A 17751-nucleotide genomic window follows, 5' to 3' on the forward strand; every position below is an offset into this window, starting at 1 on the left:
CCGACTCTAACAGGTTTTCTTCTAACATTGCCCTGTATTTGTCTCCATCCATCTTCCCATCAACTCTGACCAGCTTCCCTGTCCCTGCTGAAGAAAAGCATCCTCACCACATGATGCTGCCACCACCATGTTTCACAGTGGGGATGGTGTGTTCAGGGTGATGTGCAGTGTTAGTTTTCCCCACACATAGCGTTTTGCTTTTAGGCCATAAAGTTCAGTTTTGGTCTCATGTGACCAGAGCACTTTCTTCCACATGTTTGCTGTGTCCTCCACATGGCTTCTCACTAACTACAAACAGGACTTCTTATGACTTTCTTTCTCCAATGTCTTTCTTCTTGTCACTCTTCCATAAAGGGCAGATTTGTGGAGAACACGACTAATAGTTGTCCTGTGGACAGATTCTCCCACCTGAGCTGTGGATCTCTGCAGCTCCTCCAGAGTTACCATGGACCTCTTGGCTCTTCTCTGATGAATGCTCTCCTTGCCCGGCCGGTCAGTTTAGGTGGACGGCCATGTCTTGGTAGGTTTGTAGTTGTTCCATACTCTTTCCATTTTCCGATGATGGATTGAACAGAGCTCCGTGAGATGTACAAAGCTTGGGAGATTTTTTTATAACCTAACCCTGCTTTATACTTCTCCACAACTTTATCCCTGACCTGTCTGGTGTGTTCCTTGGCCTTCGTGATGCTGTTTGTTTACTAAGATTCTCCAACAAACCTCTGAGGGCTTCACAGAACAGCTGTATTTATACTGAGATTAAATTACACACAGGTGGACTCTATTTACTAATTAGGTGACTTCTGAAGGCAATTGGTTCCACTAGATGTTAGTTAGGGGTATCAAAGTAAAGAGAGCTGAATATAAATGCCCCCCCCACACTTTTCACATATTTATTTGTAAAAAAATGTTGAAAACCATTTATCATTTTCCTTCCACTTCACAATTATGCGCCACTTTGTGTTGGTCTATCACACAAAATCCCAATAAAATACATTTACGTTTTTGGTTGTAACATGACAAAATGTGGGAAATGTCAAGGGGTATGAATACTTTTCTCCAGGCACTGTATATATAAATATACACATATAAAAGAAAAAAATCTGAAACTTACAAATGTTGCCGTTCCACGAGTTCCCGGGGTCGGTCACATCCTTCTCCATTGCAGCGATGATTTGCTCGGCCCCCCTCTCCAGATCCCAGCACGATGCCATGATGGACTTGAGGACCGCCCATTTATTGCTGCCCCCTACAGACAGAAGATAAAAGGACAGAAATAAAAACCTGAAACATGTTACCGGAGGCACTGGATCCATCCTATCGCTAGTTCACGGTTGAAGTAAGTCAATCAGATTTGTAGGGGGTGCGGCCGCATACCTCCCAACATTTTGAGATGGGAATGAGGGACACCTGCTAGCAAATATATGTAGGCATAGGACACGCCCCCCCCCCGCCACACCCCCTTAAAGGAGAATTAACCCAAAAAAAGGTTAATTAAATTCACAAGCGACTTTTTTTTTACCACTACTATTCCTTTATATTGGCTTTTAAAATTTACAAATGCAGCAATTTAGAATTTGGATGAAAGGTTTAGCTCTGGGAAACACTTTTTGAAAGATTAAAAAGTCTATTTTATATACAACTATATAGATCCGACCAAAATGGGGGACAAATGAGGAGGAATGAGGGACAGAGGGACATTGCTGTAAATCAAGGACGGTTGGGAGCTATGGGTGTGGGGGTCCGTCTTTAATATTGATTGGACCCTGGGCAAACACTTTTTTGGGCCCCGATTAGTTGGAGGTTACAACGTATCATTACTGCTCACTGACTGGCTGCTAGAGGTTACAGCACACATTACGGCTCACTGATTAGTTGCTAAAGGTTACAGCACATGGCTCCTGCTTGTTGATTGGTTTCTAGAGATTACTGTACATCAATGCTGCTCACCGATTGGTTGCTAGAAGTTACTGGACATCCTTACCACTCACTAATTGGTTTTTAGAGATTACTGTACATCAATACTGCTCACTGATTGGTTGCTAGAGGTTACTGGACATCCTTACCACTCAGTAATTGGTTGCTAGAGGTTACTGCACATTATTACTGCTCACTGATTGGTTGCTGGGTGGTTACTGGACATCCTTACCACTCACTAATTGGTTGCTAGAGGTTACTGCACATTATTACTGCTCACTGATTGGTTGCTAAAGGTTACTGGACATCCTTACCACTCACTAGTTGGTTGCTAGAGGTTACTACACAATATTACTGCTCACTGATTGGTTGCTAGAGGTTAGTGCACATCGTCACTGCTCACCGATTGGTTACGGCACATCATCTCCTCAGTGCCTGCACACCATGGACTTGGGGGGTGAGGGGACCCATCAATAGACAGAAAACGCCTAGGGATCCTAGGACTCCTGGGATCAGTGGCAGTGGTGGGGGGGATGGGATTAGTTAGGAGGCAATACACTGTGGCAAATTCTGAATCATGCAGAGCAAAGCTGGAAATCTTTGGCAAGTATGTAGTGAGGGAGTACAGCAATAGGGCAGAGCTGGGCAGCATTAGTAACAGCACTTCACACTGAGATATTGGGACACAGCACAGGACTAAATCTTCAAGGGACAAGGGGATGTAAACCGGGATAGTTGGCAAGTATGAGGCAGCTGCTTTGGGCCCCACAACAATGACAGGGCCCAGGGCAACTGCCCCTTTTGCCCTGCCTTAAAGACGGCCAGGGCCGTCTTTAAGGCAGGGCAAAAGGGGCAGTGGCCCTCCAGGGATGGTGGGACACGGCTTGCCCAGTGGGAGCAGGAAGAAAGTGGAGAAGGTACTATATGCTCCCTGATCCCTGCGGCGATTAATGACCCCGGAAGTGACATATACTGTATTACGTCATATCCGGGGGTCACAGCTGTCATTTCTTAGCTAATGTAGCCAAAGATGCAGCTATTCAAACATGACCTGTGCTCTAATAGTCCCCCCCCCCAATGTCTCCATAAATGGGCTATCACATTGGGGGGCACGGTAGCCCCACTTGTGATAGCTATAAAGTTTTTAAAAAACGTAACCGCTTCCTGCCCCCGCCAACATAACATAAACGACTGGGTGGGTGCTCTGTTGTTCCAGGAAGACGTACCCATACGTCCCCCTCTGTTACTGCTGTGTCCGATAGACACAACCGATAAACCGATTACAGTACCTGACCACTGTGATTGGCCCTGGTACCACGTGATCGCTGTGACCAATCACAACGATCACATATACAGTAGTAAATCATGGCTTTCATTCTTCATGCCTTGCTTACTTACCGTGTGATCTCTATGATTGGTCACAGTGATCACATGGTATACCACGGCCAATCACAACGGCCCTGTACCATGTGATATCTGTGACCAATCACATCATCGCAGTAGTAAACAAGGTTTCATGAATTAAACCTTTTTGGACAGTCTTAGCAATTGCTTATTACAGTGAAAAAGAAAAATCCCTGGTCACCCCTCTTCCCCCCCCACACCCCCATACCAACAGTGAGGTTTGGAGATGGGAACATCATGGTGTGGGCGGGGCTAATTTTCATTCAATTAGGATTTTCAAATTTCTGAATTTCGAATTTCCAAATTTTCGGATTTCCGAATTTTCAAATTTTCACATTTCTGAATTTTCAAATTTCCGAATTTCGAATTTTCAAATTTTTGAATTTTGAATTTCCGAATTTTCAAAAATTTGAAAATCTGAAATAAAGAAAGAAAATCAGTACAATTCAAAATAATAACTAACTATTAAATTATAGATATTGGAATTTTCTGTCAAATTAGGCTATTTGTGAACGTAACGAATAAAAATTTATCTGAAGTTACGAATTATCCTAAATAAAGAATGCCGCATCTAAACAAATGGAATGGAACAAATTAATAATAAATAATAATAATAAAAAGTTATTTTTTATTATTATTGTTATTTATTATTATTAGATCGTTACCTTCCATTTGTTTAGATACGGCATTTTCTATTTCAGATAACTTCGGATAAATTCGTACTCGTTACGTTCACTAACAGCCAAATTTAAAAGGAAATTCCAATACCTATAATTTAATATTTATTATTAGTTAGTTATTATTTCAGATTTTTGGGTTTTCGAATTTTCAGATTTTCATTCTTTTGAATTTTCAAATTTTCATTCTTATTTTCAAATTTATGAAATTTCGAATTTCCGAACTTCTGAAATTTCAAATCTCCGAATTCGAATTTCTGAAATTTTCCAATTTCCGAAATTTCCAAAAGTTTTCCTTGATCTTGTGACCACAATAAGAGTGATCAAGGAAAACTTTTTTTAATGGGACATTGTAAAAAAAATTAAATAAAAAAAAAAAAAATAAATAAAAAGAAATAATTTATAATTTAAAAAAAAAAAATTAAAAATATATATTTTTTATTTAAAGCTCACGCACCAAAGAAAACGCATATGTAAGTCACTCCCACAAATATAAACAGTGTTTCAACCACACGTGCTGTATCGCCGCAATTGTCAGAGCGAGAGCAATAATTCTGGCACCAGACCTCCTCCGTAACTTTAAACAGGTAACCATTACATTTTTTTAAAGCATCACCTATGGAGATTTTTTTTTACTGTAGTTTGTCACCATTCCACGAGTGTGCGCAATTTTAAAGCATGACATGTTAGGTATCTATTTACTCGGCGTAACATTATCTTTCATGTTGTACAAAAAAATTGGGATAACTTTACTGTTTAGTTTTTTTTCTAATTCGTTGAAGTGCATTTTTTCCCAAAAAAATGCATTTGAAAGACAGCTGCGCAAATACAGTGTGACAATAAATATTGCAACAACAGCCATTTTATTCTCTAGGGTCTCTGCTAAAAAAATATATATAATGTTTGTGGGTTCTAAGTCATTTTCTAGCACAAAATAAAAATTTTAACTTGTAAGCAATAAGTGTCAGAAATAGGTCCTGGTGGTTAAAAATCCTGCTTGCTGCATTTTTGGTCAGCTAAAAGTCCAAGTTGAAATGCCATGAAAACGCAGGAAGAACGCATTAATAACGCACCCGGGTTATGTTTTTTGATTTGGTTTTTGAGTCACATGATCTATGAAAAGCACACCCATAGCACCGTAAAATGGAGGTAAAATCATGGCAAAAAATGCATTTTGGCGCCATTATCGGCACATTTTGTTCCCTATCGGCAAAGCGCAGATAATCCTATTTTCTGTGGCCGGAATTTTGGTGCCTCTTTATGCTCAATATAAACGATGATAGACTTCAAAAATACAAAATTCACAACTTATCATCATTTAAAAGTGTTTCACATTAAAATCATTTACACTCATAACATAATCTCATGTGTTCTTTGTGTCATAACGATATAAAGATGTATATTCTCCACAGTGGTAGTTGTAGGCACTGATGGGCACTAATAATTGGCACTGATGGACACTAATGGGCACAGATGGGCACTGATAACTGGCACTGATAACTGGCACTGATGGGCACTGATAACTGGCACTGATGGGCACTGGTAACTGGCACTGATGGACACTGATGGGCACTGGTAACTGGCACTGATAACTGGCACTGATGGGCACTGATAACTGGCACCAATGGATACTGATGGACACTGATAGACACTGATGGACACTGATAACTGGCACTGATGGACACTGATGGGCACTGATAACTGGCACTGATGGAGACTGATGGGCACTGATAACTGGCACTGATAACTGGCACTGATGGGCACTGATAACTGGCACTGATGGACACTGATGGGCACAGATAACTTGCACTGATAACTGGCACTGATGGGCACTGATGGACACTAATGGGCACTGATAACTGGCATTGATGGACACTGATGGGCACTGATAACTGGCACTGATGGACACTAATGGACACTGGTAACTGGCACTGATGGGCACGGATATCTGGCACTGATGGGCACTGGTAACTGGCACTGATGGGCACCGATGGACACTGATGGGCACTGGTAACTGGCACTGATGAACACTGATGGGCACTGATGGGCGCTGATAACTGGCACCAATGGACACTGATAACTGACACTGATGGACACTGATAGGCACTGATGGACACTTATGGGCACTGATAACTGGCACTGATGGAGACTGATGGGCACTGATAACTGGCACTGATGGACACTGATGGGCACTGATAACTGACACTGATGGACACTGAGAGGCACTGATGGGCACTGATAACTGGCACTGATGGACACTGAGAGGCACTGATGGGCACTGATAACTGGCATTGATGGACACTGATGGTCACTGATAACTGGAACTGATGAGCACTGATAATTGGCACTGGTGAACACTGGTAACTGGCATTGATAACTGGCACTGATGGGCACTGATAACTGGCACCGATGGGCACTTGTAACTGACACTGATGGACACTGATGGGCACTGGTAACTGGCATTGCTGGAGACTGATGGGCACTGATAACTGGCACTGATAACTGGCACAGATGGGCACTAATGGGCACAGATGGGCACTGATAACTGGCACTGATAACTGGCACTGATGGGCACTGATAACTGGCACTGATGGGCACTGGTAACTGGCACTGATGGACACTGATGGGCACTAGTAACTGGCACAGATAACTGGCACTGATGGGCACTGATAACTGGCACCAATGGACACTGATGGACACTGATAGCTGGCACTGATGGACACTGATAACTGGCACTGATGGACACTGATAGGCACTGATAACTGGCACTGATCGGCACTGGTAACTGGAATTGATGGAGACTGATGGGCACTGATAACTGGCACTGATCAGCACTGGTAACTGGAATTGATGGAGACTGATGGGCACTGATAACTGGCACTGATGGAGACTGATGGGCACTGATAACTGGCACTGATGGGCACTGATAACTGGCACTGATGGACACTGATGGGCACAGATAACTTGCACTGATAACTGGCACTGATGGGCACTGATGGGCACTGATAACTGGCATTGATGGACACTGATGGGCACTGATAACTGGCACTGATGGACACTAATGGGCACTGGTAACTGGCACTGATGGGCACTGATATCTGGCACTGATGGGCACTGGTAACTGGCACTGATGGACACTGATGGGCACTGGTAACTGGCACTGATGAACACTGATGGGCACTGATGGGCGCTGATAACTGGCACCAATGGACACTGATAACTGACACTGATGGACACTGATAGGCACTGATGGACACTTATGGGCACTGATAACTGGCACTGATGGAGACTGGTGGGCACTGATAACTGGCACTGATGGACACTGATGGGCACTGATAACTGACACTGATGGACACTGAGAGGCACTGATGGGCACTGATAACTGGCACTGATGGACACTGAGAGGCACTGATGGGCACTGATAACTGGCACTGATGGACACTGATGGTCACTGATAACTGGAACTGATGAGCACTGATAATTGGCACTGATGAACACTGGTAACTGGCATTGATAACTGGCACTGATAACTGGCACCGATGGGCACTGGTAACTGACACTGATGGACACTGATGGGCACTGGTAACTGGCATTGCTGGAGACTGATGGGCACTGATAACTGGCACTGATAACTGGCACAGATGGGCACTGGTAACTGACACTGATGGACACTGATGGGCACTGGTAACTGGCATTGATGGAAACTGATGGGCACTGATAACTGGCACTGATAACTGGCACTGATGGGCACTGATAACTGCCACTGATGGGCACTGGTAACTGATGTACACTGATAGGCACTGATGGGCACTGATAACTTGCATTGATGAACACTGATGGGCACTGATAACTGGCACTGATGGACACTGATGGGCACTGATAACTGACATTGATGGGCACTGATAGGCACTGATGGACACTGATGGGCACTGATAACTGGCACTGATGGACACTGATAATTGGCACTGATGGACACTAATGGGCATAGATGGGCACTGGTAACTGGCACTGATGGGCACTGATGGACACTGATGGGCGCTGATAACTGGCACCAATGGACACTGATAACTGACACTGATGGACACTGATAGGCACTGATGGACACTTATGAGCACTGATAACTGGCACTGATGGGCACTGATAACTGACACTGATGGACACTGAGGGGCACTGATGGGCACTGATAACTGGCACTGATGGACACTGATGGGCACTGATAACTGGAACTGATGGGCACTGATAATTGGCACTGATGGACACTGGTAACTGGCACTGATGGACACTGATAACTGGCATTGATAACTGGCACTGATGGGCACTGATAACTGGCACCGATGGGCAATGATAACTGACACTGATGGTCACTGATAGGCACTGATGGGCACCGATAACTGGCACTGATGGGCACTAATAACTGGCACTGATGGACACTGATAGGCACTGATGGGCACTGATACCTGGCACTGATGAACACTGATGGGCACTGATGGACACTGGTAAGCGGTACTGACAGGTGACACTGATGAGGAGGCACTGATAGGCAGCACTGATGGGCACTGATTGGCAGCACTGATGGGCACAGCTGGGACTGCACTGATAATCTGTGCCTTGATTATCAGTGTAGATGTCCCCTTCACACAAAGCGGTTATCGGCCCTCTCCTCATACTGTCAGCGTGAGGAAAGGAATGCTGATAATCGGTTTGTGTTTACATCGTGATCAGCTGTGATTGGACACAGCTGATCATGTGGTAAAGGGCCGATGTTATTGGCTCTTTACCCACAATCTGTGATCAACTGAAGTCCTAAAAACACAGCGACCACACAGCACACTGCAGCGGGCGCGCACCATGCGCGATCACGGGTGAACATCATATGACGCCCTCCCAGAACTGAAGGACCGCGCTGTAGCTGTCATTCGGCTATAGTGCGGTCGGGAATTGGTCAAAGCATCGGCTTTATTTTTTTGGTCATTCCAAGGGATTAACACTTGACAAGTTTGGTATCTATTTATTCCACCCTATTTTTTATATCTTACCAAAAAAGTGTGTATTATATTGTTTTGTTTTTTTGTTTTTTTTTTTCTCCTATGATTAAAGGATCACTAAAGTTATTTATTTTATTTTTTTTTAAATAACAAACATGTTATACTTACCTCCACTGTGCAGCTCATTTTGAGTGGCCCCGAACCTGGTCTTCTGGGGTCCCTCGGCGGCTGTCTCGGCTCCCCCCCGCAAGGACTCAACACTTTCATGCGAGCTCCCTCGCATGGTGTGTTGAGTGCTTGCGGGCGCGCTCCCGTGATACAGCCGGCGGCCATAGCCGCTCACTGTATCACTCGGCCCGCTTCATTGGATGTGATTGACAGCAGCGCGAGCCAATGGCTGTGCTGCTTTCAATCCATCCACTGTAACCAATCAACGGCCAGGCTGAGCGGCGAAGAAGATGTCGGGACCGACCGCGGGACTTTCGAGGGGTCAGGAAAGTAAAATGGGGGGGCCGGTATTGTCAGATGTTTTTTCACCTTAATGCATAGAATGCATTAAGGTGAAAAAACGTTTACCTTTACAACCCCTTTAAGTCAGGAGTCACGTGACGAAACGCGTCAGTAGGCGGGGCGGCGTGACGCCCGAAAGTGTGATTTTTAACATTTTTCCATGGATGTCCATCCTTAAATAGGAGTTCTGCCTGGGGAAAAAAAATGTAAAGTGCACACCTACCTGTCCAGGGTAGGAGTGTGTCTATGGGAATGTTTGACCATTCTTCCAGAAGAGCATTTGTGAGGTCAGGCACTGATTTTTTTCACCCAAAAAACTTCCACCCGGTGCCAAAAAAAGTGCACACACACATAAAGAGTGACACACAAAAACGTGCAACAGGCGTTACACTGATCCTCCACCAGGGAAAGACCTTACCCCCATAGGCGTGCACACAGGGTGTGCCGGGTGTGCCCAGGCACACCCTAATCACCCCATGCGCATTATTGTTATCGCTCTGTGTAGCCGCAGGAACATGGTAAAGATCTCGCTCTTACCTGCTCTGCCATAAGAAAAGTGTTTATGTTCTTCTCTTTCACTGTGTCGGCAGGGAGATTAATGTGCCGGGGTTCATATATATGTAGACACATGCATGTGTGTTTGAGCTTAAGGGTGCACCCCCTAATACAATAGGCTGCGCACACCTATGCTTACCCCGATCCCCCGGGCGTTAGGCTCCAGATAGGGACTGAGGTACTTCACATGGGACCATCTGGCCGAAACCAGACGGACCCCCGTTGTCTGGAAGGTCTGCCGAAACAGACCCACCCAAGTACAAGGTGGGACTCCCCCGAAGGGAGACCCCATGAGAGAGGGCGAACCAAGCCAGAAGGCCTATGTCCACCCCCTCCCAAGACATTCAGAGTAGGCCCGAGGACCCACACCCCACTAATCACACTGGGACAAACGTGACAAAAAAATACAGAAAAAGTGACGCCCACAGGGGTAAATAAAAAGAGAGTGGGGAGAAGGAAGATAGGAGAAGTGAAAGTGGCCATTGTGCAATACAATGACTGGCCCTTCGGACAGGAATAAAAATTTCCCCTGGTCCTAGCCAAAAGGCTTGGCCCTAGAGGCAGGTGCGAAAAAAACGTGTGTTGTGGTGAAGTGACCTTGGTGCCATAAATCAAGTGCCTGAACACTGTGACTGTACGGCACCCCTGAACTGCCACTTCAGGGGCGCATTCACCACTGGCTTTTCGTGCAACACTGACCAACAACCCAGACCATCACAGCCCCCACTCCACACAGGAAGGACTGAAGTTCTGGGAGCTCAGGGAGAGCCCTTCACCATCAGGCTCACCCTTCACTCCCATCCCTCCCTCCTAATTCCCCCCCCCCAAAGGAGGAGCCGGTGTTCTCTCCCGAGAAAATGTACGGAGCTAGGACTGCTCCAATCCAGGCCAGAAGGCCAGGGACCCGACCCTCTGGGTCAGACCCAGTGGTTCTCCATCCCCATCAGAAGGCTTCCCTTTCGGCTACAAACCGCTCCAGGTTACCTTTACGCCAGCAGGTTTTGCATATCCTCCGCCACCCCTGATACCACCATCGTCGTAGATCCGGGACGGAAGCAAGCGCCACCTCCTGGCAACTGATAAGAACAGATACTACACTTGATCTTAGCCAAAAGGCCGAGAAGCGATCTCGTCCAACATCAGTGCCTGACCTCACGAATGCTCTTCTGGAAGAATGGTCAAACATCCCCATAGACACCCTCCTAAACCTTGTGGACAGCCTTCCCAGAAGAGTTGAAGCTGTTATAGCTGCAAAGGGTGGAGCCAACCCAAAATTGAACCCTACGGACTAAGACTGGGATGCCATCAAAGCTCATGTGGGTGTAAAGGCAGGCGTCCCAATACTTTTGGTAATATAGTGTAACTGTGGAGCACATCACTCAGGTTGCTGGACAAGCGCTTTAGACTTTACCTTTGTGTGGGTCAAATACTGAGGTAGGTGCCACATTGTGAGGTGGTGGCTCACCGTGGTGGATTGGGTTGATTTGGAAGCAAGATTTCACGGAACAAAGATATTTTGGAACACATTTTTGAAGGAAGCACCAACTTTATTTTTATGTGTATTTATCTTTTTTTGCACATATGCATTGATTATACTGATATCGATATTGAGTTGTTTATATTTTATTTTCTGGTACTATTTTATGCCCAGCACTAGTAGTTATAGTTTATGCGCAATATTAGTATCTTTATATAGTCTTATATTCTGGTTGTGAGTTGTGATTGTGCTGCACTTTATGGGAGATTTTTTTTACACTGAAATGTGAACACACTTTAGTCATTTTCTTTTTTGTTGTTTTATGCTGTAAATTATATTGTGTTTGTTTGCACTAAAATTAATTTTAGTGTATTTTTTTTTCTTAAAAATATGCATTTGATAAATAACTGCACAAATATTGTTCAACATAAAAAACTGTGACTGCCACCATTTTATTATCTGGTTTGAGAGAATAAATGCTTTGGGGGGGGGGGCGAGGTACAGTCATTTCTAACTAAAAAAACAAAAATGGTTATTAAATGATTTTACTATTATTAAAATAAAATAATAATAATAATAAATATATAAAAATAAAATTAATAATCTTATAGCAATAAGATTTGATATCAATAAATACTTATATCAATAAAAGATATATTATTATTAATAAAACAATTTAATACAATAAATAATAAATACATAAAATACAAATATAATTTTTCCCCCCACAAATAGAGCTTTCTTTTGGTGGTATTTGATCACCTCTGCGTTTTTTTTTGTCTGCTTTGAGAAAATAAATACTTTGTGGAAAGGGGGGGGCGAGATAAAGTAATTTCTAACAAAAAAAAAAAAGGTTTATTAAATGATTTTACTATTATTAAAATAAAATACTAATAATAAAAAAAATATAAAAATAAAATATATAATCTTATAGAAATAAGATTGGATATCAATAAATACTTATATCAATAAAAGATATATTATTATTATTAAAACAATTTAATGACAATAAATAATAAATACATAAAATACAAATATCAGCCCCCCCCCCCCCCCCCACACACACACACACAGAAATAGAGCGTTCTTTGGTGATATTTGATCACCTCTGCATTTTTTTCTTTTGTCTGCTTTGAGAAAAAAATACTTTTTGGAAAGGGGGGGGGATACAGTAATTTCTAACAAAAGAATTGTTATTAAATTATTTTACTATTATTACAATAAAATAATAATGATAAAAAATATATAGTCTTGTAGCAATAAGATTGGATATCAATAAATACTTATATCAATAAAAGATATATTATTATTAATAAAACAATTTAATACAATAAATAATAAATACATAAAATACAAAAATCATTTTTTTCCCCACAAATAGAGCCTTCTTTTGGTGGTATTTGATCACCTCTGCGTTTTTTTTGTCTGCTTTGATAAATAAATACTTTGTGGAAATGGGGGGGGGGGGGTACAGTAATTTCTAACAAAAAAATGGTTATTAAATGATTTTACTATTATTAAAATAAAATAATAATAATATAAATATATAAAAATAAAATATATAATCTTATAGCAATAAGATTGGATATCAATAAATACTTATATAAATAAAAGATATATTATTATCAATAAAAAATTTAATACAATAAATAATAAACACATAAAATACAATATCATTTTTTCCCCCACAAATAGAGCTTTCTTTGGTGGTATTTGATCACCTCTGCATTTTTTTCTTTTGCCTGCTTTGATAAAATAAATACTTTGTGGAATGGGGGGGGGGGGGGGGGGGAGGATACATTAATTTCTAACAAAAAAACAAAAAATGGTTATTAAAAGATTTTACCATTATTCAAATAAAATAATAATAATAATATATAATCTATATAATCTTGTAGCATAAGATTGGATATCAATAAATACTTATATCAATAAAAGATATATTATTATTAATAAAACAATTTAATACAATAAATAATAAAAATACAAATATCATTTCTTTCCCCACACATAGAGCTTTCTTTGGTGGTATTTGATCACCTCTGCGTTTTTGTTTTTTCAAAAAAAAAAAAAAAAACACTAAAATTCATTTTAGTGTAAACAAACACAATATAATTTAGTGCAAAAAAAAAAGCAGAGGTGATCAAATATCATCAAAAGAAAGAAAGAAAAAAAATGACATCAATTTTATTTGGGTACAGCGTCGACCACGCAACTGTCAGTTAAAGTAACACAGCGCCGTATCGCAAAAAATGGCCTGGTCATCTTCCGGGCAGAAATGGCTTTAAAAAGTCGAATTTAAGGAAAATAAACTATATTATGAAATTATATCAGACCCTGATGGTAAATCCGAGTATGACTTATTAATTAACATTTTTATTTTTTTTATTGCATTGTATATGTCTCAAGATAATTTTTGACATTTTTTTTAAGTGCTAATAAAAATGAAAAGTCGAATAAAATGCCCTTATGTTGTAAAGCACTGTGCAAACTTTTGGCGTTATATAAATCCTGTATAATAATAATAATAAAATACAATTTAATAAGAAAAATAATAATAATAATAATAATTTACAAACTGTCATTTTCGGGTTCTGCATTTTTTGGTACCAAAATTTCCCATTCGGTGCTCCTCTAATCTCCCCTTGTATATGTCTCAAGATAATGTTTGAAATGTTTTTTTTTAAATGCTAAGAAAATAAAAAGTCGAACAAAATACAATTTAATATATATATATATATATATATATATATATATATATATATATATATATATATATATATATATATATATATATATATTTTTTTTTACAACTGTCATTTTCGGGTTCCGCATTTTCGGCACCAAAATTTCCCATTCGGTGCTCCTCTAATCTCCCCTTGTATATGTCTCAAGATAATGTTTGAAATGTTTTTTTAAATGCTAAAATAATAAAAAGTCGAAAAAAATACAATTTAATTAAAAAAAAAAAAAAAAAATATATATATATATATATATATATATATATATATATATATATTTTAAACTGTCATTTTCAGGTTCTGCATTTTTCGGTACCCTAGATGTCCTATTCGGTGCTCCTCTAATCTTCCATTGTATATGTCTCAAGATAATGTTTGAATTTTTTTTTTAAGTGCTAAAAAAATAAAAGGTCGAATAAAATACAATAAATACCATTTAATAAAAAAAAAAATATATATATATATATATATATATATATATATATATATATATATATATATATATATATATATATATATTTTTTTTTTTTAAAAACTGTCATTTTCGGGTTCTGCATTTTTCGGTACCAAAATTTCCCATTCGGTGCTCCTCTAATCTCCCCTTGTATATGTCTCAAGATAATGTTTGAAATGTTTTTTTTAAATGCTAAGAAAATAAAAAGTCGAATAAATACAATTTAATTAAAAAAAAAATAAAAATAAAAAAATAAATAAGTAAATAAATATATATATATATATATATATATATATATATATATATATATATATATATATATATATATATATATATATATATATATATATATTTAAAAAACTGTCATTTTGGGGTTCTGCATATTTCTGCACCAAAATTTCCCATTCTGTGCTCCTCTAATCTCCCTTTTTTCAGGGGATTTGAAATAGAAATGACCGGAAAAAAATATAAATTCCTATAGTAATCATCCCTATGACCGGTAATCAATGTATTAAACGCTCTGTAAGATATTGATCCCTCCTTACCAGCTGCCTTTCCATTCTCAGCCCTCCAAAAAAAAAACAAGTATTTTGGTTTCAGCGATTGAAAAAAAAAGAAAACATGCAAATCAACGCAACACGTAAAGAAAACGCGTGTCAACGCATGCTAAACGCAGCCCTCAGCAGGAATGTATATTTGTATCATATCGATAAGCTGATCAGATACAATACAATGTATCATGTTGCAGTTATCTATACAATGTATCCATATATATTTATACATATATATACACATACACACATAAAACAATCATATCCTCAATCAATAAACATTCACATCATGATGACAATGACAACACAAATCTGAACACACAATTATTATCACTAAACAATGTCACATCCCCCACCTCTGTATGATGACATCCCAGCCTGGGCAGATTTTCCCTCACTCTCGCCCCACACAAAGATGGCGGCGTGACGCTGCGTCCCAGCACGTTCAGCACGCCCCCTCCTCCTCTACCGACGCTCTGACGCACGGAAGACCGGAAGTGACGGTATCGCTGTGCGCCCGGGCTGTGTAGAGACGATTACAGGACTGGGAGAGAGGGAGGGAGACACGAAGAGAAGCGAAGATGGCGGGGAAGAGCGGAGAGGATAAGCTGAAGGAGATGGAGGCGGAGATGGCGCTGTGAGTGTTCAGAGGACAGGCCTAGCTGAGGGAGGAGGAAGGGTATACTGGGCGCACCTGGCTTCCTGTTCACCCACCAAGCTGTGACAGTGGGGGGGGGGGGAGCATTTATAGCAAGGACACCTTATTTCCTGTTTTACTTTTAGAGCTGTAGCAGTGGGGAAAGATTTCATTCTGTTCTCACCCCCTCCAAAGCTGTCTCAGCGGAGGAAGAGATTATTCTGTGCACAGGCGTTGTCTGTTTATCAACAAATCTTTTGCAGGGGGGGGGAGCATTTATCCCAAGGACACCCAACTTCCTGTTCGCTTTTGGAGCTGTAGTAGTTGTGGGGGTGGGTGGCGCGAGTTTACTCTGTTTCCACCCCTTCCAAAGTTGCCAGAGCGGGGGGAAGAATTTATTCTGTGCAGACGCGCTTCCTGTTTAGCAAGACATCTTTTGCAGTGGGGGGGGGGGGGGGGGAGCATTTATCGCAAGGACACCTTATTTTCTGTTTTACTTTTGGAGCTGTAGCAGTGGGGGAAAGATTTTATTCTGTACCACCCACCCCCTCCAAAGTTGTCACAGCGGAAGAAGAGATCATCAATAAATCTTTTGCAGGGGGGGGGGAGAGCATTTATCCCAAGGACACCCAACTTCCTGTTCCCTTTCGGAGCTGCTGTAGTAGTTGGGGGGGGGGGGGGGGGTGAATTTATGCGATGCATACTAGCACTTTATGCTTTTTACTTTGCGGGGTAAAAGAAAGAAAGTGAAAATAAGAAGAGCTTTACTTCCTCTTTAATGTACTTAATTTGCAAACAGCTTTCCATTCATTCTACACAGGCTTACCTCACTCTCTTCATAGCTTTAAAAAAAAAACACACTGCTCCATTACTCCTGCCTTACTTCCTGGACAGAGTTTAGTTTAGAGCTGCACGATTAATCGTGATCTCGATTCACCCCCCCCCCCCCCCCCCTCACAATCTCTATACAGAATTTCCCGATTCATTCATATAATAAATGTAGACAGTTCTCTGCTCACTCAGCTGTCAAAAGAAAAAAAAAAAAAAAACGGGCGGCCTGTCAAGATTTTCACAACATTGTCTGGGCTAGTAGATAACTATAAACATTGTAACTTTTTGTTCTCAGTAATTTTTGCTAGAAAATTACTTGGAACCCCCAAACATATGTTATGTGTGTGTGTGTGTATATATATATATATATATATATATATATATATATATATATATATATATATATACCCTGTTTCCCCGATAATAAGACCTAGCGTGATTGTCAGTGATGGCTGCAATATAAGCCCTACCCCCCAAATAAGCCCTACCCTGTTTCCCCAAAAATAAGCCCTACCCTGAAAATAAGACCAACAAGGACTTTAACTAGGGCTTATTTGGGGGGTAGGGCTTATATTGCAGCCATCGCCGACAATGACGCTAGGTCTTATTTTGGGGGAAACAGGGTATATATATAAAAGATATGGTGTGTGTGTGTGTGTAGAGCTGCACAATGAATCATTTTCGCAATTTTGTTTCCCCCCCTTGTGATCTTGACAAAGTATTTCGTTCTATGCAGAGAATTCTCTCTGCTCTCACAACATTCTTTAGCAGTGGAACTTAAGTATAAACGTTGTAACAATTTGTCCTTTAGATCAAAGGAATAGACTTTGGTGTGTAAATGAGGGAAGTGTAACCCACTTAAACACTAAACCTTTTTCTGACATTTGTTGGTTTCAAGTTAAAATCTTTTTTTTTTTTTTGCTAGATAAATACTTTAGAACCCCCAAACTTTTTCGGGTTCTACATTTTTCGGTACCAGAATTTTCCATTCGGTGCTCCTCTAATCTCCCCTTGT

At 40.7% G+C, this 17751-nt stretch overlaps 1 protein-coding gene and 1 pseudogene across 1 annotated transcript in view; one reads left to right on the forward strand and one right to left on the reverse strand.

The window, feature by feature from the left end:
• Window positions 1–11038: 11038 nt before the first annotated feature.
• On the reverse strand, window positions 11039–11173 carry LOC141111601 (U2 spliceosomal RNA; annotated as a pseudogene).
• Window positions 11174–15704: 4531 nt separating this feature from the next.
• The window catches only part of RBM42 (RNA binding motif protein 42), a gene marked incomplete in the record, with an annotated part of 4727 nt that continues 2680 nt past the window's right edge, over window positions 15705–17751 (forward strand). The window contains 1 exon segment of the mRNA XM_073601616.1: window positions 15705–15907. Within this exon segment, the coding sequence (XP_073457717.1) occupies window positions 15850–15907 (58 nt within the window).

The sequence above is a fragment of the Aquarana catesbeiana genome, linkage group LG10 (genome assembly GCF_042186555.1).
Source record: "Aquarana catesbeiana isolate 2022-GZ linkage group LG10, ASM4218655v1, whole genome shotgun sequence".
NCBI lineage: Eukaryota > Metazoa > Chordata > Amphibia > Anura > Ranidae > Aquarana > Aquarana catesbeiana.